The 25756-nt window shown below is 58.2% G+C and overlaps 1 protein-coding gene across 2 annotated transcripts; it reads left to right on the top strand.

Annotated features, from left to right (window-relative positions):
* Positions 1–222: 222 nt before the first annotated feature.
* On the top strand, positions 223–24355 carry HNF4A (hepatocyte nuclear factor 4 alpha). Of its 2 annotated transcripts, XM_056122111.1 has the most exons (11): positions 223–475; positions 3995–4169; positions 5670–5764; positions 10705–10811; positions 11745–11900; positions 15798–15885; positions 16518–16673; positions 18549–18785; positions 20200–20280; positions 20571–20723; positions 21744–24355. In XM_056122111.1, exons 1-11 carry the CDS (start codon positions 361–363, stop codon positions 21884–21886), a joined length of 1506 nt encoding a protein of 501 aa, XP_055978086.1. In that variant the 5' UTR covers positions 223–360; the 3' UTR covers positions 21887–24355. The 2 variants fall into 2 exon arrangements, with proteins under 2 accessions (XP_055978086.1, XP_055978087.1); XM_056122112.1 differs by lacking the exon at positions 20200–20280.
* The last annotated feature ends 1401 nt before the right edge of the window (positions 24356–25756 follow it).

Raw genomic sequence — 25756 nt, 5'->3', positions numbered from 1 at the left:
TATGGCACCCCGGGTGTCAGTCAGAAGCCAACAAACAGCCAAATCCCCAGGGCCCCGCCCCGCCGGTCCACCAGTGGGGGAGCTGGTTAACCATTAACCCCCCTGGCCCTCCCCCGTCGGCCACCACTGCCTCCCCAAGCTGAGCCAAGACTCAGGCAGACCCTCGGAGGAGGAGGAGGAGGAGGAGGAGGAGGAGGGGGAGGAGGAAGAGGAGGAGGAAGAGGAGGGGGAGGAGGAGGAGGAGGAGGAGGAGGAGGGCGGCCTGAGGCAGGAAGGCAGTGCCAGGGCGGGGGCGGGCTCAGCCCGGCAGCCTCGGGTGGGCACCGTGGGCAGGGCGGGCAGCGGGCTGTGAGCGGGAGGATGCGTCTCTCCAAAACCCTGGTCGACATGGACATGGCCGACTACAGCGCCGCCCTGGACCCGGCCTACACCACCCTGGAGTTCGAGAACGTGCAGGTGCTGGCCATGGGCAATGGTAGGTGTGGACAGGGGCACCCAGGCTCCCCCATCCCGGGCACACAGGGCGAGACAGGCCGGAGGGCGAGTGGGTCCATGCCACTCCAGGGTACTGGACAGGGATGTGTCACTCCTGGGGGACCAGGAGTGTCATCAAAGAAAACGCGAAGTCGGATCCCTGGACTGGCCTCGAGGCTTCCAGGCAGAGCAGATATGGCCAGTGCCCAGGGCCAGCGGTGTCCCAGGTGAGGGGCCTCCTTGTAACACCTTCCGGTCTCCGGACCCCTGGAACCCCAGGGCTGCCCCCACTCGGTGTGTCTCGGGGGACGGGAAACTGGCCGGCGTGGGGATGGGGCTCCCTCTCACCCGGTTCCGGAGCCTGGGGCGCCTTTCTGCACCCCCAAGCCTGGGTCCAGGGGCTGGAAAGGCCGCGATGGGGCATCTCGAGTGCCCGAGGGCTCGTCTCTGGGGCTTTCCCAGGGCGAAGGCCCCACTTGTGAGATAAGGGAGAACTTCATAAGGGGCTTTGCCACCTCTGTGCGCTGCTCCTGTGAGGGGCTTCTGCGGGGTGTCAGGGTGGGTGAGCACAGTGGGGGTGGGGGAATTCTGTGTCAGGCCGGTGTTCTGGGTCAGCAGAGGGTGGGTCTGTCCTCTGGCTCCGGGGACACAGTACATCTGTGGCCGGGGGTCTCGTGTGTGTGTGTGTGTGTGTGTGTGTGTGTGTGTTTCTGGGTTTGCATGAGGGGGTTGTCGCACGGGGCTGCCTGTGTTTGGGGGCTGCCCCGGTGGAGCAGGGAGCTGGCGCCCCTGGTGACACAGAACTAGGCGCCCGTGTGCGGGCCCTATCACCATCGCCTGCCCACATGAGACCCGACTTGTCTGGGAGCAGATTTTGGCTGGGTGTGTCTCTCCCTAGGGTTCACACCGGTTCCCTGATGGGAGCGTGTGGGAGGGGGGGAACCTCCTCTCCCCCCCTTCCCAGGAGATGTGTGTGTGTGTGTGTGTGTGTGTGTGTGTGTGTGTGTGTGTGTGTGTGTAGGGGGGAGATGAAGTCCAGGAAGCCCCCTGTGGGCTCAGACCCGAGCTGGTCCCAGGCCAGCCAGCCTCAGAGCAGGGGATGGGCTGAGGTCAACCTGCCCCCTGCCGCCCCTCCATGACCCTCCGCCCGGCGGGGGCCCAACCCGGCAGAGGCTGAGCAGTGCCCACGGTCAGTCTCTGACCCTGTGACCTTGGGGTCTATGGACTTGGCGCCCCCAGGCTCTGGCCGGCTTTTTGGGGTGTCAGGGTATCCCTTGAGGGATGGGGGCGGAGCATGTGCTAGCAGTGGTGGAGAAGGAGCTGCTGTTGTACAGGGTCCCCCTGTGTACACCCCCAATCACCACTGCCAAGTCTGGGGGCCTGCAGACAGGACGGCCTTGGGCCCTACACCGAGCACCCTCGCTGCGAGCCCTCAGCCAGCTGCGCCCTTGTCAAGGCCCTGTTAAGTGTGTGTAAGCACCAGAGGAGCAAGCAGGTCTGGGTGCCGCAGGACCCTTGCACGGGCTGTGTGCTCCCAGCAGATATCCAGGCATCTGGGACGTAGATCACGTGTCCTGTGTGTCCTGGGCTGGTGGTCTGAGGTTCTGAGGTTAGCTCTTCTGAGAAGCACCCCCCCCCCCCAGGCCCACATCCCAGCAGACACCACCGAGCATCCCTGGCCAGAGTCAGCCAGCCCTAGGGGCCACGACCCAGCTCCTCTGTGGGTGGGAGGCCCCCTCTTCCCACCCGGAGAAAGTGGGGGATCGGCTGCTCCTTGGGGTGGGCTGGCGTGCCTTTGGGCAGGGGTGGGGAGTGTCTGTTGGAGGCACAGCTGGGGAGGCTCAGGGGTCTCTCCTGGCTCTGGACTCAGGAATGACTCCCAGCGGTGCTTGGGGGGGCCCTATGGGATGCCGGGGATCGAACCCGAGTCATCCGCCTCCAAGACAAGGGCCCTCCCAGCTATGCTTTGTCTGCAGCTCCCAAGACGATCTGCAGGGAGCCCCCAGCCCGTCCTGCTCCATCGGGGGGAGCCCCTTCCCTCCACACTCACTCCGCGGCACTCATGGCTGCCCCGGTGAGGTGACTGGCAGCTGCGGGGGGTGGGGGGGCCAGCACTCCCGGGGATGTGCAGGGGTGGGGGTGGGGGGAGGTTAGGCTGGGGGAGAAAGGGCATCCGTGCAGCTTAACAATTACCCCCATCTCCGGGAATAATTCACCAAGTGGTGGGGGCCCCGTTCCCGGGCCCCTCGGGGCTGGGGGTCCTGTTCTGGAGAGGCGTGTGCACGGGCCTCCCTCTGTGCCAGCTCCTCCTTCAAGCCCCAGGGCATCTCCCCAGCGCCCCAGGGCACAGCTGTCCTCCCCCCCCCAACCCCCCCCCGCTCCTGCTATAAGGGGACTCAGGGATGCAGCTGCTGTCTCACAAGAGGACAAGCCGCAGAACCGAGGTCACAGCTCTCTGTCCTCTCTGGCTAAGGACCGGGAGGCCCCTAGGGACTGAGAGAGACCCAAGTCTCCTAGGGACACGTGTGTGTGTGTGTGCGCGCGTCTGTATGTATTCATGTGTGCATGTGTGTGTGTGTGTGCATTCATGTGTGTGTGTGCGCGTGTGTGCGTGTGCGTGAACGGGCCCATCCTGGGGAGATGGACAGCGCCCGTCATCATCTTCAAGGTCTGGCCTCGGGAAAAGATTCACTGAGGCTGAGAATTTAATTTAATTATTTAATTTAATGGCCTGGCATGAGTGAGGCCTTGGCGGGCGGGGGGGCGGGGGGGGGGCGGGGGGTTAGGGAAGGTGATCCCTGGCATAGAAAAAAAAAAAGAATCAGCACAACTATGGAGAAGAAGTGAATGAATCAGAGTGCCCCCTTGACTGTTAGGGAAACTGAGGCCCGCAACATGAAGCAAGGAAAGGGAGCTTGGCCGGGTCAGAGGCCGGTCAGTGGGCGCCTTTGTGCTGGGCCAGGCCCCCAGTGCCGAGATTGCCTCTGGATCAAGTCGCTCTGCTCTGCTGTGTACAAAGATGTGGACAGGAGGTGGGTGGGTGGGTGCCCCATCCCTGCCACCCCAGGAATGGGAGCAGGCCACTCTCCTCGGTGCCCAGGGAACCCAGAGCCTTCAGACAGAAAAGAGAAACACGGCCTGGTGCGCAGGGGAAGCAGCCGCCCCCTCCCACCCCCGATCCCACTCCTCTGTCCAGCGAGGCTGGAGCCAGGGATGCCCCTTGGAGCTGGCGGTCAGGGTCCCACTTCCCTGAGACAGCCCAGGATACACTCATCCCCCAGCAGAAGATGCCCTCACAGGCCCTCCCGGGACCCTCCAGGCCCAGGGACTTGCCCAAGGTCATTGCAAAGAATGTGATGGAGCTGGTCCTGGCCAGGGAGGAGGGGGGCTGGCCTAGAATGTTCTAGAATGTTCTGGAATGTTCTGAGGCCACGGCCCCAGACAGCGACATGGGGGGAGTTCCCTGGCTGCCCCCTGCCCCTGCCCACCAGGGTCCTCAGCCTCTTCTCTCCCTGCACAGACACGTCCCCGGCGGAAGGCGCCAACCTCAGCGCGCCCAACAGCCTGGGTGTCAGCGCCCTGTGCGCCATCTGCGGGGACCGGGCCACGGGCAAGCACTACGGCGCTTCCAGCTGTGACGGCTGCAAGGGTTTCTTCCGGAGAAGCGTGCGCAAGAACCACATGTACTCCTGCAGGTGAGGCACAGGGGTTACTCCTGGCTCTGCACTCAGGAATCACTCCGGCGGTGCTCAGGGGACCATGTGGGATGCTGGGAATCGAACCTGGGTTGGCCATGTGCAAGGCAAACGCCCTACCCGCTGTGCTATCGCTCCAGCCCTTCCTTGGCTTTCTCGGACCCTTGTGGATCTGAGAGCAGCTATTTCAGGTCCCATGTTACTGACTCTGGATGGAGTACACTGGATGCCGCCTTCCAATCCCAGTGTCAGTGTACCCTTGCAGTGTTGGCAGTGCTGTTCGGGGCTCTGTCCTCAGGGGACCATGTGTGGGCGGTGGGGGGAGGTGGGATTTGAATTAGGGTCAGGCCACGGGCAAGACAGGTGCCTTAACCCCTCGACTATCTCTCTGGCCCTCTTCACATGCATGTGACTCCCAGCTCGTTACGATCCCCCTTCATCCATGGGGACTTTCTGGGCTGTGGATGGAGCCTCCCCTGGACCGAGGGGCTGAGGCCCAGCTCCCAGCCTCGATCAGCGCCAGGAATCACCTCATCCGCCCCCCTCCCAGGACTTTCCAAGGCCAAGATGGTCCCTCATTTTGGAGAACAACTATAAAATCCGAGCAGCTGTGGGTTATGCATACAACCTTGTGCAGAAACCTGTGTCCACACAGAATACGCTTCCTATATTCTCCGATTTTCACCCACTGACACCCCCTGAGCAGGTTCCTATTATTCTCAGTTTATAGAGGAGGAAGTCGGGCCTTGCAAAGATCTAGGGACTTGCCCAGCCTGTGTCAGTAGCAGAGCTTGGATGGACGCTTCGGGCCCTGCCCAGGCTCCCCACAGGTCCCCAGAACCTCTAAAGAGTGGTTTTATGTGGACAGAGTGTTGATGCTGACCTGTGCCTGAAGCCCATGGGGGGCGCTGGGCTTTTGTAAGATGCGGTGAGAACAATAGTGGCCAGGCTTTCAATGGGCTGGGGCCCCCCACTCAGCTTTGCCATTGGGATGAGCAACCCTGGTTGGGAAGCCTCCCTGAGTCTCCATTCTCGTGGGTTTCACAGCCAGGGTGGGCTCATAAGGAATCCACGGAGGGGTCGGGGGTCTCCCTTCCAGAACTGCCCACAACCCTGCTCCCCTGCTCGATGCATGCCCCTTCTTTTCTTTGATTTTATGGGAGTGTGTGATTGCCTATACAAACTATTTACTTCACACACACACACACAAGTCCAGAGTTTCCTTAGTATGAGAATTCGTGAGAATTGGGCTGAAGGGTGTGAACAAGGAGGCAGGGGGTTGACCAGATGACCAGAGCTCTGAGTTGGTACACACACACACACACACGCACACACACACACACACACACACACACGCACACACGAGTCCAGAGTTTCCTTAGCATGAGAATTGGGCTGAAGGGTGCGAGCAAGGAGGCTGGGGGTCGACCAGATGGCCAGAGCTCTGGGCTGGACAGGGATTATGGGACGCTGACCCTTCCCCATCCAACTATGCCCCAGATTCAGCCGGCAGTGCGTGGTGGACAAAGACAAGAGGAACCAGTGCCGCTACTGCAGGCTCAAGAAGTGCTTCCGGGCTGGCATGAAGAAGGAAGGTGAGCCCGGCCTGCCCTTCCCACCCGCTGCCCCACCCGCACCCACAGCTCCTGCAGAGTCATTTACAACTTTATGGCTGGGTGACAGGCCCCAGGGTGACTGGCTAATGGCGGAGAGGAGGGAGGGCCTGGAAATGTGACCACTGGGAGGGGCTGGGCTGGGTCTTGAGAAAGCTTGGGAGAGATAAGTTCCCACTGTTGTTGGCCATCCACTCCCTCCCCACACCCCCACGCAGCCGCCCTGGCCAGCACGAGAGGCCGAGCTGGGGATTTGGTCTCGGCCGGCCACTGGGAAAAGCAGAGAGTGGCGTGACAGCCACGCAAGTGTGAACTGGATAAGCCGGGGCCTCTGCTCCTGGGCGTCCAGGGCCCATTGTTCCATTCCTTCATCCTCACCCACAGCAGTCCTGTCCCAGGGAACAAGGCCCTGGGAAGTGGAGCTGGGAAGGTCGCAGACCTCTGCTCCAGCACGTTCTGAACATGGCGCCTGGCTCTTCCGCTGTCATGACCTTTCAGTCTCTGGACCCCCTTACCTCCCCCCCCCCCATGGCAGACACTCTTGGCTCCCATTTCTGTGGCCCTGGAGAACTGCACCCCAGAGGGAGCTCACAGGGAACTGCACCCCAGAGGGAGCCCACAGGGAACTGTGCCCCAGAGAGAGCCCATGGGGAGGCATCACGGTGTGTCAATGCCAGAGCCAAGGGTTGTACCCCAAGCTTCTGGCTCGAGCTCACCATCATGCGGGTAAGAAGGGCACTGGCATGTCCTTCTGCTGCCATAGTCTAAGGGACATTCGACAGAAAACCACCAGCCCCACTTTCCCAAAGGGCTTGACTGGAGCTAAATCTCCCGAGCTCTGGCTTGAATCTCTTTGTGTCCTTCTCTCCCCTCATGCCAGCCAGGCCCCGGGTCTCCTGCAGCCTGTGAGCATGCACACACACATATGTACACATGAGCACACACAAAGCACACGCACCAGCCCACAGCAGGATCCTGGGACCCAGCAGCTCGTACCTGGCTCTCCCTCAGAGCCTTTGATTTCCCTGTCTCCTTCCTATAAGACCTGGGCCCCAGGACCCTGTAGAAGAAGCGGTGAGCTAGCCTTCCTCCTCCCCAGCACCCCTGGGGGTCTTAGCTGGGAGAGGTGCCCTTTCAAAGGGCCAATGTCTCCTGCATTCCCTCCGTCCTGTTTTCAGTGAACTTGAGGCCCTCTCGCTGTGCTCACCTTCCAGCTAGACCCACTTTGCAAAGTGAGAGTTATCAGGGATGGGAACGAGAGCCCTGAATGACCAGGGAGAAGTAGGGAAAAGGCGGAGAACTGATGTCTCAGGGGCTGTGGGAGTCCACAGTGCTGGTCATCTGGGGGCCTGGGAGTTAGATTCTAGAGAGAGAGAATCCCTCGTGGTAGGATGCCAGGCCTTGTGTCCGGCAGGTGGGAGAAGGGCCGGCAATTCCAAGGCTGTGCGTGGCTTGGTAGCAGGCAGTCGGTGGGTCTAGGCGCTCTGTGAAGCAACCAGCGTCATCTTCCCACGCTCCTTGTCCTCTGGGCTCCAGCCTTCCTGTCTTGAGTTGGAAAATGACAGTCTATGAACGCCCTCAAGACTGCAGGTCCAAATAGACACCACCTCCAGGGCGTGTCAGCTTGTCCCTGGGCCTCCTCACCGCTGCCACGGGACCGGTGTCCCCCTATTGGACTGGCATCCCCTCAGGCATCTGGGGATCACTGCAGCCAGGCCCCCCTGGGCATGGCCCTGGGCAGGGGAGCAAGGCTATGTGGTGGGCTCAGGAGAGGGGACTTCTGTTGTTGTTGTTTTTTCTTTTTGGGTCACACCCACTGATGCTCAGGGATTACTCCTGGCTCTGTGCTCAGGACTTACTCCTTGTGGTGCTCAGAGGGACCCTACAGGATCCTGGGGATTGAACCCAGGTCAGCAGCGTGCAAGGCAGAAGCACCTTCCCCACTGTACTATCATCGCTCCGGCCCCAGGACAGGGGGTTTCCCACCCTAGGCTCAAATTTGATTCCACAGATGAGATTCTGTTCCAAGTTCCACACTGTCTCAAGATCCTGTCTCCTGGCAGGAGGGGCAAGAGCCCCACACGCCCCAGCGATGCTGCCTCCGCTTACCCTGAAATCCTGATTCCTTCTTGGCTTGGGGGAAGTGGCATTTGCTAGTCCGAGGGAGAACTGGCTGATGGCAAAGCGACTGTGGGTCTGTCCACAGATCTCACGTCCATGCTGGGTTAGCCAGAGGACAAACACGAGGTTTTTGGGCTGCATAGCCGAGAAGGGGTCAAATAGCCGTGTGTCCAGCCGCTGCTCCAAGCGGGCTCTGGGAAGCAGAGTCATGACCAAGTGTCCCCTGGCTGAAGAGACCCGTAACCCGATTCCCCAGCCCTGTCCTGTGCTGATCCTGTCTCATTGTGCTGATTATTGGGTCTCGTGGGGGGGGACAAGGCCCAGCGGTCAGCCCTTGCAGAGAGAGGACCAAGCTCAACCCCTGGCACAGCCCAGAGCCAAAACAAAATAGCAAAGGCAGCATCAAACATCCGATTTCGGTTCCCCATGCCTGTCAGTCCCAATGCCTGTGTCCTGCTGGCGGCACATTCCCCCCAAATCGTGAGAGAGTCAGTACAAGACGCAGCACCAGGAGAGCGGGGCCAAGCTTTTGTCTCTCTCCTTCCCGTCCTCAGGAGGCCTTGGAGCTTGAAGCTCCAAACCAGTCTTCGAGGACTGAAATGCCTGAGCTTCACAGGCAGGATATTTTCTTGAGAAGATGGGGTTTGAGCCGCTCCTCACTCAGTGCTCTGGGGCCACTCCTAGAGGGGCTGGGGAACCGTATGCAGTGCTGGGGACCCACCCTGGGCCAGCCACGCGCCGGGCGAGTGTCTCACTCCTGAACTCTGTCTCTGCCCCCGAAGCATTTACAGATCAGTGGGGTCTGTTCTAAGTCAACGACTCTCCCCAGTTCCCAGGTGGGGAAACCGAGGCCCGAGAGGTGGCATGCTGGGGCCAGGGTGGGACCCAAGTTCCTGGGTGAATTCCCAGACTGGTCACTCGGACCCGCCCATGGCGGTCAGAAGCTCACTCAGGCTGGTTAAATGTGGGTTTCTGGGGGGGATGGGGGGGCACTGATTCTGGGGAGAAACTGGGGGAGTTGGTGGGCCCAGAGTTAGAAGGGGACACCCCTCTGGGCCTCCACCAGCCGACCTGCCAACGTCCAGCTCTCGGCCTCAGAAACCCAGCCCGGAAACTGGAGGGGGCACACAGGGGGCTGGGGTGGGCCGGGGGCCCTCAGAGGGGGTCTTCCTGGGGTTCCCTGCCCCACGGCCCGGCCCGGCGGGCCCTGGCACGGGCTCTCTGGGGAGCCCGGCTCATCCTCGTGTCTGCTCTGCCTGGCTCGGTTAATGTTCAATAGAAGTTACATTAGGTCCCCGACCCCGCTAATACTGAGCAAACATTTGGAAAACATCATTCCGTGACTGAGCTCGCGCGGCACTGATAAGGCCCTAACCTTGAGGAGGCCGCAGCTGCTGGCTGGCCTTTCATGGGCCCGCCTCCCGCGCCCAGGCAGCTGCTGAGGGGTGCTGGGGGCAGGAGAGGGGGACAGAGGGGCGGGGGCTCGGGGGGTCTGCCTCGCTCTCCTTCCCTCCCTCCCTCCCTCTCTCTCTCTCTTTCTCTCTCTCTCTCCTCCCTTCCTTCCTTCCTCCCTCCCTCCCCCCCTCTCTCCCTCCCTCCCTCCCTTCCCCTCCCTCCCTCCCTCCCTCCCTCCCTTCTTCCCTACTTTTCTTCTTTCCTTTCTTCCTTTTTCTCTCATTTTCTTCCTCTTTGTTTCTCTGTTTTAGGGCCACATCTGGCAATGCTTAGGGGTTACTCCTGACTCTGCACACGGGAATTACTCCTGGTGGTGCTTAGGGGACCAAGTAGGATGCTGGGATTGAATCTGGGTTGGCCACGTGAAGGCAAATGCCCTGCCCACTCTGGCTCTTCCCGTCTTACTTTTCTTTCTTCCTTCCTTTGTTCCTTCATTCGTCCCTCCCTTCCTCCCTCCCTCCCTTCCTCCCTCTCTTTCTCTTTCCTTCTTTCTTCTCTCTTTTATTCTCTCTGTGGGGCTGCCACACCCGGTGGTGCTGGAGGTCAGTAGTTCTCAGGGATCACTCCCTGAGGTGCTCAGGTCACCCCGTGGTGCCAGCCCGCCTTGGGCTCTCCTCCGTCTCACTGGCAGCCCAGCTGACGTTCACTGTCTGGTTGCCACCGTGGGAGCAATCTAAACAAAGACCAGATGAAAAAAGGGCGGGAGAGATGGCGGGAGGGCCTGGCACGCAGGGGCGTTGCATGCAGGAAGCCCAGGTTTAATCCCTGGTATGCACGGTCCCTGAGCACTGGACCAGGAGTAGTTCCCAAGTACCACTGGGAATGGGAATCTGGGATATCAGGGTTCCTAGAAACAGCATCAGAACGCTCAGGAGCTGGTCTCCTTCTCGCCTTTTTCTTCCCCCGTACATCCTGCTTTGTGCTGGGCTCTGTTCTCGTCCCTGGGGCTAGGACAGTGAGCTGGAGGGGACAGGGTCCCCCTGCCCCCGTCTTTATGGTCTGACCCGCTTTCTTCCAGAAAGAAAGGGGTTCCTTCCAAAACAGAGTTCTGAGAGCTGCTTCCACGCCTGACCCCCTAAGGCCCCAAGAGCCACCTGCTGAGTCAGCAGGCTTGCCTGTCTCCAGTGACGGGCAGCTCACCCCCATGCATGGGGAAGCGCTTCCCGCGGTCGGGTGAGACTCCGTCTCTCCTTCCCACGGGCTGGTCTGAGCTCTGCCTCCGGACACACCCTGTCTGCTATCCTTCACCCCCGACAGCCCCGAGGGACCCCTTTGGGGCTCAGCCTCCTCCCTGCCCCTCGCCCAGGCCTCATCCTCTCTCCCTTCCCACCCCTGCCTCCTCGCAGCCGTGCAGAACGAGCGGGACCGAATCAGCACTCGCCGCTCCAGCTACGAGGACAGCAGCCTGCCGTCCATCAACGCCCTGCTGCAGGCCGAGGTCCTGTCCCAACAGGTACGCAGCCACCTCCATCCCTGTCCTGCCCCAGAAGGGAAACTGAGTCCAGTTTCCCAGAGCTGCGGACACAGCATCCCAGCGGGCCCCTTGCTGTGTGACCCCGGAGAAGTCACAGCACCTCTCTGGGCCCAGGGTTTACCGACCTGTCCAAAGAGAACGAAGATTTAGAACAAAGAGTTCTTTTTGTTTTGTTTTGTTTTGGGGGTCACACTCAGCAATGCTCAAGGGTTATTACTCCTGACTCTGTGCTCAGGAATCTCCTGGTGGTGCTTCAGGGATCCTACGGGAGGCCGGGGATGGAACCTGGGTCGGCTGCATACAAGGCCAATGTCCTACCTGCTGTACTCTCGCTCTGGTGCTGAGGATGAGAGTTTCTGCCTTGCACTTCCTGGGGTACCCGAGGCTTCTTTTTTTTTTTTTGGCTTTTCGGGTCACACCTGGCGATGCTCAGGGGTTCCTCCTGGCTCTGCACTCAGGAATCACTCCCGGCGGTGCTCGGGGGACCCTATGGGATGCTGGGACTCGAACCTGGGTCGGCTGTGTAAGGCAAACGCCCTCCCCCACCCGAGGTTTCTAAATTGCTGGTGGAGGGACTGGAGCGATAGCACAGCAGGGAGGGCGTTTGCCTTGCACAAGGCCAACCCGGGTTCAATTCCCAGCATCCCGTAGAGTCCCCCAAGCATCGCCAGGAGTAATTCCTGAGTGCATGAGCCAGGAGGAAGCCCTGTGCATCGCCGGGTGTGACCCAAAAAGAAGGAAAAAATAATAATAATAATAATAAAAAATCACTGGTGGAGGAGGAGGGGAGGGGTCCAGGGGTGGGGTGGGGAGGCCTCTCTCCTCTCTGTCCTGGCCAGCCTCCCCCTCCTCCTCGTTCCCCTGGGCTGCTTCAGCTGCGAAGGCCCCAGCAAGCCCCCCTCCCCCACCCAGATCACCTCCCCCGTCTCCGGGATCAACGGAGACATTCGGGCCAAGAAGATCGCCAGCATCGCCGACGTGTGCGAGTCCATGAAGGAGCAGCTGCTGGTGCTGGTGGAGTGGGCCAAGTACATCCCCGCCTTCTGTGAGCTGCCGCTGGACGACCAGGTGAGGCCTCAGGTCGGGTCGGGCAGGCCGCCGGTGTCTGGCAACCCCCTTTTCAGACGCTTCCCAGGGCGCCTCTGCCCGTGTGTGAGGGAGCAAGAGCGCAGAGAGGTTGAGTCACTTGCTCAAGGTCGCACAGCCGGGAGCCACTGGAATCAGGCAGGCGAGCTCCAAAGTCCAGCCTCGGAACCCCTGCACCCCTCTGCTCGGCCGCTCTCCTGGGGGCCGGGTGGAGGGTTTCGACAGACCCGAGGCTGTGCAGGAATTGAATTCTGGCCCTTGGGCTGGTGGTTCTCTGGGATTTGGGACACGTGACTCCCACTCACCGTGTGGGGGGCTGAGATTGAGGACAGGGTTGCCCTGACAAGTAGGAACCACATCACGGGGCTCCTGGAGTCCGCACCGCAGTCCCCTCCCCAAATACCATTTCCCCCCTGGGTTCCCCCCAAGCTGCTCTCGCCTGCGTATTGGTTCCCCAAGTGCTTACTTTGGAGTCTCAAAAGTATCCCGGGGTGGGCTGGAGCGAGAGCACAGCGGGGAGGGCGTTTGCCTTGCACATGGCCGACCTGGGTTCCATTCCCAGCATCCCATAGGGTCCCCCGAGCACCGCCAGGAGGAATTCTTGAGTGCAGAGCCAGGAGGAACCTCTGAGCACTGCTGGGCGTGACCCAAAAAGCAAAAAAAAAAGTATCCCGGGGTGAGATGGAAAGCGGGGTGGGGTGGGGAGTTGTGAGCACAGACTTTGGATCCCTCCTGCCCCCGCCTCCCCCGCGACCCCCATGGTGGCTCCAGGGTCCAGTCTGGAGCCCGGAGCTGTGCACCAGACTGCCTGTCCCAGGGCATTTGCTTCTCCTGCCCTTTTGAGGACGTGGCAGAGCCAGCCTTGCCCGGCCGTGCAGAGATGCTTCTGGAAGCCTGTAGGCATGACAGCTGTTGAGCTTGGGGGATCCTCGGTTCCCTCGGGGAGACCCTTCCTGGGGGGCCCTTTGCGTCCCAGGGGGCAGAGGCATGCTGGGGACACCTGGCATGGTGGCACTCGGCCTCTTGGGACGCCTCAAGTGGCCTCTGACCCGCTTCAGAAGGGGGCCGGGCGGGGGTCTGGGCAGGGCTGCCTGTTGTCCCCTCTGCACCCCGCGAGCTGGCCCTGGTCCCCGCCGCTGGGAAGGTGGCATTAATGTTTAATCCTCCGTTCCCAGGCCGGCTTGATCCCCTGAGCTGAGCAATTGTTAACCTCGGTCCCCCCAAACCCGGCTGGCCGGGGCTCAGCATTCTCGGAGCGCATCCACGGGGCCGGTGGCGAAGGCTGATCATTAACCCTGTCCCCGAAGGGCCGCCGCATCCCAGATCCAAACCCCGGGGCTGGGAGGCTCCTGCCGAACAAGGCTCGTCCCCTGCACGATGCCCCTCACCCTATCTGCGTCCCCCCTCACATCACTGGCCTGCTTGGCTTGTGTCCGGGCTGGTCCTTGGACCCCCAGAAGGCCAGGCCCAAGTGACTAAGGGGGCTTCCTTCCTTCCTTCCTTCCTTCCTTCCTTCCTTCCTTCCTTCCTTCCTTCCTTCTTTCCTTTCCTCCCTCCCTCCCTCCCTCCTTCCTCCCTCCCTCCCACCCTCCTTCCTTCCTTCCATCCTTCCTTCCTTCCCTCCCTCCCTCCCTCCCTCCCTCCCTCCCTCCTCCCTCCTTCCCTCCCCCTCCCTCCCTCCCTCCTTCCTTCCTTCCTTCCTTCCTTCCATCCTTCCTTCCTTCCCTCCCTCCCTCCCTTCCTCCCTCCCTCCTTCCTTCCTTCTCTCACTCTTTCGCATGCTGACCATGTGCCTTCCTCCCACTATTTTTCCTTCCTCTTTTCTTCCTGCCCTTCCCCTCCTCCTCCATTCCTTCTTCCTTCCCCCTCTCCCTCCCCCTTCTTCCTCTCTCCCTCTTTCCTCCTTTCTTCCCTCCCTCCCTCCTGCCTCTCAGTCTTTCTCATTCCCTTCCTTTCCTTCTCAAAACTTTTAGGAAGCATCTCTGGTTCATTTACTTATTTTCCCCCTTAAAAAACCAAAAACCAAAAACCACCCCATTCCCCTCCAGACTAGAGGCTGACGACATGGTCCTTCTTTTTGGTCAGAGTCCCCGTGAGTCTGTGGTCTGTGACTATCCAATATTCAGGAATATTCGGTGCATTCCGTGCACACTTAACATTAGAAAGAATGAACAGCAGCATTTTGCCTCTGGGCTGGGCTCTGAAGGTCCCTGAGCCACGGGCCGGGGGTTCCCAGCTGCCCTCTCTCTAGCGGGGCTCTGCCTCGGATGCCAGCTCTGGGGGGTGGGGGTGGGGGGCCATGATACCAGCTGCTGGGCTCCTTGGTGTCCCAAGCCTTGTCCTCTGCCAGGGAGGGACCTGTCGGGCTGGTCCCCTGCCAGGTTGGGTGTATGCCTCTGTGACTTGGGAACCAACATCCAGGCCGTTTCTCACCTCCCAGAATCCCAGACTCCTGGCGCCAAGGGGGCAGAGATGTGTGACCTCCCAGATAGCTGGTTAAATGCCCCCCTGTCTACCACTCCGGAGTCTCCCCTAGCAGGGCCCCAATAATCGGTATTTTTTGCTTTTAGGGTCACACCTGGTGATGCACAGGAGTTACTCTTGTCTCTGCACTCAGGAATCACTCCTGGCGGTGCTCAGGGGACCCTATGGGAAGTTGGGAATCGAACCCGGGTCGGCCGCGTGCAAGGCAAACACCCTACCCCCTGTGCTATTGCTCCAGCCCCAGTAATCGGTACTTTTGGAAATACTTTATAAGGACCAGAGAGATAGTACAGGGCTTAAGGCGCTCGCCTTGCACACGGCTGATGCGAGTTCAATTCCCAGCCCTGGAAGGTTCCCGGATTCTGCCAGGAGCAATCCCTGAGCACAGAGCCAGGAGGAAGCCTGAAGCACTGCTGAGGGTGACCCAACCCCACCCCTGCCCACCCCCACAAGAGAAAATGTTCTTTGTGATCTTCCACAACTATTTGCTCCGTACACCAAATAGGACGCAAGCACCATCGTGACAAATACACAGGAAATAGGCAGATCGAAATAAAACAGTGATTTAGTTTAGAATGAAGGACAATCTCCTGAAATGTTAGGACTCTGTGCTCCCAAGCAGGATATTTTCTGCAGCTAATTATACATTCCATAAAATAAAGGGAAAGGGATTCAATGGAAGTTAGCTTGTGGCTTTTCCTTAAAAATAAAATTCCAGCTCTATCAATCCACTCCAGTTAAACACTATCAACTAACATTTTCAAGTGAGTGCAAGAGGAGATGACGGAGTTAATTCCCTTTTTTTGCTGGAACCGTCCAGAGGAAAATGGTTACGACAAACACAGCAGACAAACTGTTAAAATGGACGGATTTAAGGGCTGGAGCGATAGCACAGCGGGTAGGGCGTTTGCCTTGCATGTGGCCGACCCAGGTTCGATTCCCAGCATCCCATAGGGTCCCCTGAGCACCGCCAGGAGCAATTCCTGAGTGCAGAGCCAAGAGTAACCCCTGTGCATCACCAGGTGCGTCCCAAAAAGCAAACAAACAAGCAAACAAAAAAAACGGACGGATCTAGAACACAAGGGACTGACTTCAGCCTCAGGATGTGCTAAACGCTCATCATTATTCTGGCATATTTTGGTCCTTGATGTGGTTTGATGGGGCCCCAAGTTTAGACCCAGCACTTAGTACCCCCGCAGGGCCCATGCCAGGCCTGGCACCCTCCCTGCTGGGAGGGCGACAGCAGTCACCAGGCTTATGGGAGAGTTTTTTGGGGGGGAAGGTGGAAGGAGTATGGGGCTGATTTCTCAGGGCACTGGGTGGGCTGCGAGGGACCTTCCTAGGTGTCAACAGCCGTGCAGGGGTGCAGACCACAGACACCCGCTGTCTCTGCAGGTGGCCCTGCTCCGAGCCCACGCGGGCGAGCACCTGCTCCTCGGAGCCACGAAGCGATCCATGGTGTTCAAGGACGTGCTGCTCCTAGGTGAGAGCCAGGACACTCGGGGGCAGGGGACCCGGGAGAGGGCACAGATGGGAACTCTCTGCCAATGATCACAGTGATTGCGGAGAGGGCACAGATGGGAACTCTCCGCCAATGATCACAGTGATTGCAGTGATATTTGCACTCGCCAATGCTCCCCTCAAAGACCAGCACCCTGGGCACCGGAAGTGGAAGTTTCTCGGCCGTAGAGGTGGGCGTGATGGAGACGCAGCCCGGAGCCGAGTTAGCTCTGTCCACCCTCACCTGGGCAGCCCCCTGAGTGCCTTCAGGCACTTGCGGCAGGGCCTGACCTGAAGACTCAGGCTCTCACCCAGCTGGAGGCTACAGGGTCTCCTGATGAGCCCTGGGCACCAGCCGCCCCACTGGCCATGCTGGGGAATGGCGCTTGGGTGACCACAAAGGGATGGAGGAAACTCTCCTCCCTTCAGGCCTTGTCTGCTGGCTCTGTTCTCTTTCTGCCTCTGCGTTCTCATCTGTAAAATGGGCGTGCAGTTTCCTTCAAAGTCCACTCCTTCAAGGCAGCCAGCTGCTCCAGGAGAGGGTCTGTCTCAAACGAGGGGGCCAGGCTCTTCAGACTCCTGGGGTCCCACCCGCGCTGCCTCCCGCCCTTCCAGGCAATGACTTCATCGTCCCGCGCCACTGCCCGGAGCTGGCAGAGATGAACCGGGTGTCCATGCGCATCCTGGATGAGCTGGTGTTGCCCTTCCAGGAGCTGCAGATCGACGATAACGAGTACGCCTGCCTCAAAGCCATCATCTTCTTCGACCCGGGTACTGTCCCCCTCCCACCCGCTTGCCAGACCACCCGGGTGGGGTCCACAGTGTCATCCTTTTAGTGCAATGACAGAAGGGGGGAAAACCTTTCCCTTAGTCCCATTTGATCCCCAACGTCCCATATGCTCCTCTGAGCACTGTCAGGAGTAATTCCCAAGTGCAGAGCCAGGTGTAAGCCCTGGCTCTGCACTCGGGAGCATTGCCAGGCCTGACCCCAAACCCAGAACCAAACCCACCAACAGAGAAAGAGTGATTGCAGTGATATTTGCACAAACCAAAGATGCCCACCGCACCCCACTTTCCTGCCTGGATCCTGCTCCCCAGGGGAGACGCACACCCCCTGCCCCTCCCACTGGTTGCTGCTGGCATTGTGGTGACCAGGAGTCACATGGGGTTGACTGAAGTGCTCACGGGCTGGCGACAGGTGACTGTTGGACCTGTTTCTTCAACATCTCTGAGGGAAGCCCCCCGCCTTCTGGGCCGGGGATGGCACCGTGGGCTGGAGCAAGGTCCTGGCAGTTTCCTGCCACTGCGTGGCCCCCCCAAGCACTGCTGAGTGTCGCCCTGATATCGCCCTGAGCATCTCCAGGGTGGCTGTGGTGACCCCTGGCATCACTGGGTTAGGTACTGGCCTGCCCAGCTCATACAGTTGGGCTGAGTATTATAGGAAATGATACCTACACACACACACACACACACACACACACACACACACACACACACCCCTCCTGAGCACCTCTTATGAGCACCCTCCCTGAGCCAAAAGGGTTGAAAAATAAAGCATGTTTGTGCCCGAGAGACAGCTCAAAGCACCTGGGCACGTGCTCTGCAGATGGGAAGCCCACGTGTTTTTTGTTTTTGTTTTTGTTTTGCTTTTTGGGTCACATCTGGCGATGCTCAGGGGTTCCTCCTGGCTCTGCACTCAGGAATTACTCCTGGTGGTGCTCAGGGGACCATATAGGATGCTGGGAATCGAACCCGGGTCGGCCGTGTGCAAGGCATACGCCCTCCCCACTGTGCTATTGCTCCAGCCCCGCGGGAAGCCCAGGTTTGACTCCTGGTCCTGCGCCGTGCCCCGAGCCCCCATGACAGGCCTCCCCGTAAGGAGCCTGCCTTCCGTTCCTCTCCTTCTCCATCTGCGGGGGTCGTGCGGGTCACCCTCACTCTCCTGCCATCTCCCTGGGTCTGTTCCCGCCTCTCTACTCTGCTCTGCCGGGGCATGTTCCGCCCCTCCTCCCTGCACTCTGGCTCGTGTCTCCTCATCCCTCCCTCAGCTGGGTGAGGAGGATGGGGACCCCTGCTGTTCCTCAGCTCCCTGTTTCACCCACCACCTTTCCACCCGCATTTTTACCGTGTCTATGTGGACTCTCCAAGGGGGTTGAACAGGGAAGTCTTCCTGAAGGAGGTGGCACCCAGCGGAGACTCTCAGGGATCAGGGAAGGGAGAGATTCAGGAAATGACAGCAGAATGCGCCAAGCAGAGGGTGAAGGGACCCCCATTGTGAGTCAGCTTCCCCATGTCCACTCAGAGCTCTGCCCTCAACTGGGTCAAGTCCTTAACCGACTTGGTGCCTCAGTGTCCCCCTGTGTAAGACAGCAGGGAGGTTGCCAGAGTCCTGTCCTCAGCACCTCCCCCTCCCCTGCATTATTTCTCATTTTAGGAGATGTGACCCCCCCCCCCCCCCCAACCCTTCCGTGCCTTGTCCAGGCTGCTAGATGGAATTCCAGCTAGCTAGAAGCTAGATGGGCCCCCACCCCCGCTCCCGAGGGCCCTCAAACTCTGCTCCCAGCACTGCAGAGACCCTCCGTCGGGCCCCTCTGTCGGGGACCCAGGAGTCAGGGGACATTCGCCCCCCCTCCCCTCCCGTTGCAGACGCCAAGGGGCTGAGCGACCCGGGCAAGATCAAGCGCCTGCGGTCGCAGGTGCAGGTGAGCCTGGAGGATTACATCAACGACCGCCAGTACGACTCGCGCGGCCGCTTCGGGGAGCTGCTGCTGCTACTGCCCACGCTGCAGAGCATCACCTGGCAGATGATCGAGCAGATCCAGTTCATCAAGCTCTTCGGCATGGCCAAGATCGACAACCTGCTGCAGGAGATGCTGCTGGGAGGTGGGTGTGGCCAGCACGCCCCGCCCCGCCCCGCCCCGCCCCGCCTCACCCCCGCGGCTCCCGAGCCAGGGGATGGGGGTGGGACGCTGGCCCACTGTAGCCGAGTTCGATTCCCAGCGCCCACACAGTCCCCTGACTGCTCCCAAGCCTAAGCCCTGAGTATAACCGAGTGTGCCACCAGCCCCCAAAACCCACTCAAAACAGTCCCTGGAGGGGTCAAAATTACCCCAGTTGAGGTTCCTATAAGATACGAAGGGGTCGGAGTGATAGCACAGTGGGTAGAGTGTTTGCCTTGCATGCGACAGACTCAGGTTCGAACCCTGGCATCCCATACAGTTCCCCGGGGGCACCACCACGAGTAATTCCTGAGTGCAGAGCCAGGAGGAATTCCTGAGCCTTGCCAGGTGTGACCTGAAAAGCAAAAGAAAGAGGAAGGAAGGAAGGAAGGAAGGAAGGAAGGAAGGAAGGAAGGAAGGAAGGAAGGAAGGGGAGAAAGAGAGAGAGAGAGAGAGAGAGAGAGAGAGAGAGAGAGAGAGAAAGAAAGAGAAAAAGAAAAACAAAAAAAAAAATCTGAAGTGACTCATTCTCACCTCGACCCTGTGATTGTGGCGTTCTTAGGCATCAGGGGTCTGAGATGAGACTCTGGAAGGTGCTTATGCTCATTGTCAGGTAAACCTGAGTAGAATGAGCGCACTCTCGGGCACTGCAATCTCACCACAGGTGAAAAATGAGGCACCCCCCCCCCAGACGTTAAATGGGAAAGGTGCTATAAATCAATAATCCACAATGATCAGCGATCATTGAAAATAGGCGGTGGTACCCAGTGAGCCCCGTTGGTAACCGTCACCTGTCACTAAACCATGACCCTGCTGGCATGGCCGGTCTCTGATAGGCTGTTTGTCTCAGCAACTCTGCTAGACTCTCAATGAGAAGAAAAGTGCATCCGCTAGTTAGAATGCTCAAACCGACAGACGACATGGTGGTTTCCAGCAGATCAATAGCCAGGGGAAGTTTAGAAAGGAGAGGCTTACTTCCGGCGGAAGTGGTGAGAAGAGTCAGGAGAAAACATCTGAGTGAGAGTTTGAACTTGGACCCGGGGGAGGGTGGAGAAGGCGGTCGATGGGAAGAGGAGCAGAGTTGGGTGACTCCAGGGAACGCACACGGGCCGGAAGGAGGTCAGGGTGTGTGGGTGTGGCGGCTGGTGGGGCTGAAGGGTGAGTTGGAACCAAATGGTTGAAGGACTTGCATGGCAATGAGCTTCGAAGGTCATTGATTCTGTCTGTTGCAATGGGCCTAATAGAAACAGTCAACAAACTAGTCATTACAGTATTAAAATGTTCTCACAGCTTCATCAGATGCTTCAAATAACTGTTTGTTTTGTTTTGTTTTTTGGGCCATACCCGGTGGTGTTCAGGGCTTACTCCTGGCTCCTGTGCTCAGGGATCACTTCTGGCAGGCTTGGGGGACCATGTGGGGTGCCAGAGATCAAACCCAGGTAGGCAAACGCCCGACCCTCTGTACTATCTCTCTGGCCTCTCAACTCTCCCCGCCTTCAAAAAGCTTCATTTCTATTGATGGGTTGGGTCCTTTTCAATATCCTCACAAGACCTGTAGAGAGGGTCAAGAGACCCCAGCTCACTAAGTGAGAAATTGGAACACAGGCGGCACCATCTTAGTGTCACTGGGCAAGCCAACAGGTCACAACTGAGGAGAAACTCTTGTGACAGGGCCCAAGGTCCTTCTCCAAGACTCTCCTTCCTGACTGACTTCCTTCTTTCCCTGTAGGGTCCTCCAGTGATGCACCCCATGCCCATCACCCCCTGCACCCCCACCTGATGCAGGAACACATGGGCACCAACGTCATCGTGGCCAACACGATGCCCACTCACCTCAGCAACGGACAGATGTGTGAGTGGCCCCGACCCAGGGGCCAGGCAGGTGAGTGACTCGATTCCTCACCCAGGAGTGGTAGGTAAGGGTCGGGGAGAACAGTCAGGGGAAGGTCGGGTCCAGAAAACGGGATCTGAGATACAACAGTACCCTCTGCTCCAGGGGAAGGGACGAGGGGGTGAACGTGTCCACTTGCTATGGCTGCTTGTTCAGTTTGGCCATTTAGTCAGTGACAGAGAGTTTCTGTTGAATGAAGCTGTCCTTGAGAGGAGGCGCGAGCTTGTCTGTTGTGCAAACATGGCCACAGGGATGAGAATTCCATGAAGGGGTGTTGTCTGTGAGGTAAAATTGTTCACTGAAGTCAGGCTGCCCAGTTGGGTAGGACTATAGATAACTAGACAAGACTGTTGACAGGGTGGGGGTGTCTCTGAGGTGAAATCTCCCAAGAGTGAGCCTGTCCTGGGGTAAAGCTCTTCAAAGAGGACAATTGTCATTGGGATGAGGAGACCTGCTAGAATGAGGCAACATTTCACTGGGATTATTCTGAGGGAACGTTATTCCTTGAACAAAGTGGACAAGGTTGGGTCATGGCCCCCATAATTTTTCTGAGTCTGTGAGGGGGCTCAGGGCCAATATATTTCCATTACCCATTTCCCTAAATACCCAAGACCTGGTATTTTGTGAGTCAGTCAGCCCGAACCTTGGGCTTCATCCATTGTTTATACCTCTTTAAGAAAGGCTTTGCCTGTCTCGTTGTCCTTGGGGAGACTGAGGCTGGGGTTCTAACTGGGGAGAAGTAACTGGAGTCTCCGTAGCCAGCGGTGCAGGAGTCGGGGTCATCAGGATGGGCACGAGTAGCTCACCCACTGCAGGTGGCCTGGTCACAGCTGTCCAAGAAGCTGGACTTTGTAGTGTGGCCTCAGGAGTCTGGTGCCACCAGAGACCTTCGATTTAGTTTCATTCGCTCATGTGTCAGAGAGGAAGTCGGCTCTCCGAGAGCCGGAAGAGCTCCTGTTTCTCCCTGGAAGGGTCACCCTGAGCAGCCCGCCTCTTTCTCTCTCCCTACAGCCACCCCGGAGACCCCACAGCCCTCCCCACCGGGCGGCTCAGGGTCTGAGCCTTACAAGCTCCTGCCAGGAGCCATCGCCACCATTGTCAAGCCGCCCTCTGCCATCCCCCAGCCCACCATCACCAAACAGGAAGTCATCTAGCAAGCCGCTGGGGGGCAGGGGCTCTTGCGGGCCCCCCAGCCCCCATAGAGCACCCCCCACCCCGGTGGTGACCCCAGCGACAGAAGCCGGGACCACAGGACAAGCCCAGAGCAGCCATGGAAAGAGCGATGGACCCTGGAACTCGGGAATGAGACCCACATCCGTGGCTACCCCACCCCTCACTCTGCAGGACTCTGGATAGGCTGCCCGACGCTGCCTCAGACAGGTTCTCCCTGGCTGAAACCTCTGTCTTCCCCTCCCCCGCCGCCATGCCCACCGCCAGCTTCTTCACCCCCAGAGGGCTGCAGTCCGACCTGACCCTCTGCCTGGGGTCTCTCCTACTGCCATACAAGGAGACACAAGGACAGAGGAAGGCAACCTCCAGGGACACCTCGGTTCTTTCCGAACCCCAGGCTACCTTTCGGCACAAAACTGACCTCTCTCTCTCTCCTCCTCCTCCTTCTCCTCCTCCTCCTCCTCCTCCTGTTCCTGTTCCTCCTTCTCTTCCCTGGGGCCCAGAGATCTTCACTGAAGAGGCCATCATGGTCCATGTAACGTTTCTAAACCTCAACACAACTTAAGTGGCGGAGAGAGGATTCATCGCACATGGGCCTGGATGGGACCCCGAGTCCTTAGCCTCAGCGAGAACCATCTCCGAAAGGGGCCCCTGTCCGCTCTGAGACTGGACAAGGGACCTGACCTCCTCCGCTAGCTCCAGGAGTCCAGTTCTCATTCTGCCCCAAGTCCCGCCCTCCCCCAGGGCTAAGATTGACCCAACGCTGACATCCGGTTAAGGTCCACAATCACGTCTGCTGATAAATGTGGAGAATTCGTAACTCTCGGACCCCTCTTCTCCCTTTGCTCCCCAAGACTGGAGGTGGGAGGAGGGTAGCAGAGAGAAGTTTACTTTCTAATTCTTTGGAAGAAAACTGATATGGCTTGACATTGCGAGGTAATGGGTGATTTGGGTGGGGTTCAGGGAGGAATAAAAAAGCTGGGGTGAAGACCTGTTTGGGGGACTATCCCTTAGGTACCACTGTAGCACTGTCCTCCCGTTGTTCATCGATTTGCTCGAGCGGGCACCAGTGACGTCTCCATCGTGAGACTTCTTGTTGCTGTTTTTGGCATATCGAATACGCCATGGGGAGCTTGCCAGGCTCTGCTGTGCAGGCGAGATACTCTCGGTAGCTTGCTGGGCTCTTTAAGAGGGACGGAGGAAATCTAACCCGGGTTGGCTGCATGCAAGGCAAACGCCCTACCCACTGTGCTATCACTTAGGTACATTCTGGAAATATCAAATCCCGGAATGGCGCAGGCAGAACCCAGTCTGTTTGGAATCATGCAGTCTTCAGGGGAAGTTGGGGTAATGCCACTGGCTGGCGGGAATGACGGGTCTAGACGGCCTGGATCTGTAGCGGAGAGAGAATTCTTACCCCGGTTCCTGCTTCCACTGCGGCTGAGCCTTATGGATGATGGAGGAGGCACCAGTTGCCAGAAACTACACTTTGAGTGGTGGTTCCATTGAGCGAGAGGCAAGAAAACCAGGTGTCCAAGAAGATGCTGTGTCTCCAGGTGCCAGGGGAGATGGTTGCCTGTTCTGAACTCAGCCCTTCCTCGCCCAGCCTTCCTTAGGTGCCCCCAGAAAATTCAGTAGGGGCTCAGATTGGCATGAGGTGTTGGCTGGGCCGCTAGACTCATTCTGGTCATCTTGGTCATTAGGTTATTGGAACCGTTCATGGTTCTTTTAACCCCAGCGCTGCCAGGTCCTGTGACAGGAGCAAAGTTAAGATTCGAATCTTCCAGGAGTGATGTGGGATGGGGGGAATGGTTGGCCATTCACTGGTAGGAGGGCAGCCCTTTGCTCCAAACCTCCCCCCCGGGTCGAGAAATCCATCTGCTTTAATCCTCTTATGGATGAAGGAGACACGAAACAATGAGAAGTTTACTTTCTGACTCTAAACAGAGGGGACCACCTCGGAAAATTCCTCCCCCTGTACCCCACCTCCTGAGTTAGGGTCCCAGAGCATCCGGCTACAAAAAAAGAGGGAGGCAAGCCTGAACCCCACAATTCCTGCACTGAGGCCATGACTGCCAGGCAGCTCTCCAAAGACTTCCAGATGCCCACAGCTGGACCCAGAGTGGACAGAGGCACAGACAGGGCGGACGAGGACAATTCTTCCTTGTGATGACCAAGCCAGTCGCCTCGGCCGAGTTTCTCTCGTTGTCCCCGGTGGGGATGAGTTGAGAAATGCACGCAAGGCCGTTCTGGAGGTCAGGCTGATGCTCCGCTTCCTGTGGGTGTGTGTCGTTAGGGTCTGGGCTGACCCTGAGCCCATCCAACGCTGCCACCAAAAGGGGTTAAAAATAAACTTCCTCCCCCTCCCAATCCCCCCCACCCCAAACATTTCTACACTTGTGCGTTTTAACAAAACTTTATAAAGCAAAATAAATGCCACGTATGTTTTCTAAGTCCATGGATGAATGTCTTCCTTTTGAATGGCAGGAGTAACCCCGAAAGGGGGCCCTGGGTGCTTCACACTGCAAAAGGCTTTCCTACCCCGACTGTGTTCTATTTTATTGGGGGAGGGGTGGGCTGGGCCACACCAGCTGGGGCGCTCAGGGAATACTCTTGATTCGGGGAGACCGTGTGTGGGGCCACGAATAAACCGGTTTCTTATCCCCTGTCCTCGCTCTTGGGCTCCCATTTTTATTATTATTATTTTTAATCTTCATATCAAATTAGGTATCATATTACTGCCCACTCCAGAGTTAAAGAAACAAACTCAGCAGAAGGGATTTTCCTTGAAACCCAGTGGTCAGAATCTAATCTGCTCTCAATTCTAAGTACTCAGGATAGAGTGAGACTAAAGGTCAGTCCCTGGAGAGGGGGACATGAGAGGGACGGTAATGGAAAGACCTGGAAGGGTGGCAGGAGGGTTTAACGATCTGTCATGTGCCGTCCGAGGTGAAACCCTGTTCTGAGTTGCTTTGGACATGGCCCCAGAGCTCATGAATAAGCTCCAGGAATTTATTTTTTTTTAAAGCAAGGGTTGTTTTATTTTTATTTTATTTTATTTTATTTTCAATTTGGGGGTCACACCTGGCGATGCTAAGGACTTACTCCTGGCTCTGCACTCAGAAATTACTCCTGGCAGTGCTCAGGGGACCATAAGGAATGCTGGGAACCGAACCCTCGTTGACCATGTGCAAGGCAATCTCCCTACCTGCTGTACTATCACTCAGACCCTGCAAACATTGTTAAAAAAAAAAAAAAAGAATATGGGGCTGGAGCAATAGCACAGCAGGTAGGGCATTTTCCATGCACACAGCCAATTCCCAGCATCCCATATGAACTCCTGAGTACCACCAGGAATGATTCCTGAGTACAAAGCCAGGAGTAACCCCTGAGCATCGCCAGATGTCACCCCAAAAAAGAAAAATGAATAAATAAAATAAAATAAAAAGAATAAAACAGGGCTGGAGTGATAGTGGGTAGGACTTCTTGCCTTGCATGTGGTCAACCCAAGTCAATCCTGGGGCTCTATATGGTCCCTGGCCCCTACCAGGAGTGATCCCCCCGAGCACAGAAACAGGAGTAAGCCCTGAGCACCACTGGTATGAAACCTACGCTCCCCACAAAAAAGAATGAAAGCAAGACATGTGCTGGGTTATTGCCACAGGCCAGCGGTGATGCATCCCTGCCTTAGTCGCTGGGTGGCCGACCCTGTGTCTGCAGACCATCCCTGTGCGGTCATGCTAAGCTGTGCGGGACCAGCCATGAGGTGAGGACCGTGGCTGCTCCTTCCAGCAGGGACTGCCCCGCCATGTGGCTCCCAGTTTCCCCGGCTCCCCGCAGTTCAGCCGCGGCCG

The sequence above is a fragment of the Sorex fumeus genome, unplaced genomic scaffold (genome assembly GCF_029834395.1).
Source record: "Sorex fumeus unplaced genomic scaffold, SorFum_2.1 ptg000044l, whole genome shotgun sequence".
Classification (NCBI taxonomy): domain Eukaryota; kingdom Metazoa; phylum Chordata; class Mammalia; order Eulipotyphla; family Soricidae; genus Sorex; species Sorex fumeus.
This window is presented reverse-complemented; position numbering and strand designations above follow the sequence as displayed.

Bases quoted from the DNA above. Each gene is read 5' to 3' on its own strand.
- HNF4A (XM_056122111.1), top strand. From the start codon at position 361: ATGCGTCTCTCCAAAACCCTGGTCGACATGGACATGGCCGACTACAGC. The intron at 11,901-15,797 runs GTGAGGCCTCAG...CTGTCTCTGCAG, and splicing joins AGCTGCCGCTGGACGACCAG to GTGGCCCTGCTCCGAGCCCA. The intron at 15,886-16,517 runs GTGAGAGCCAGG...CCGCCCTTCCAG, and splicing joins CAAGGACGTGCTGCTCCTAG to GCAATGACTTCATCGTCCCG.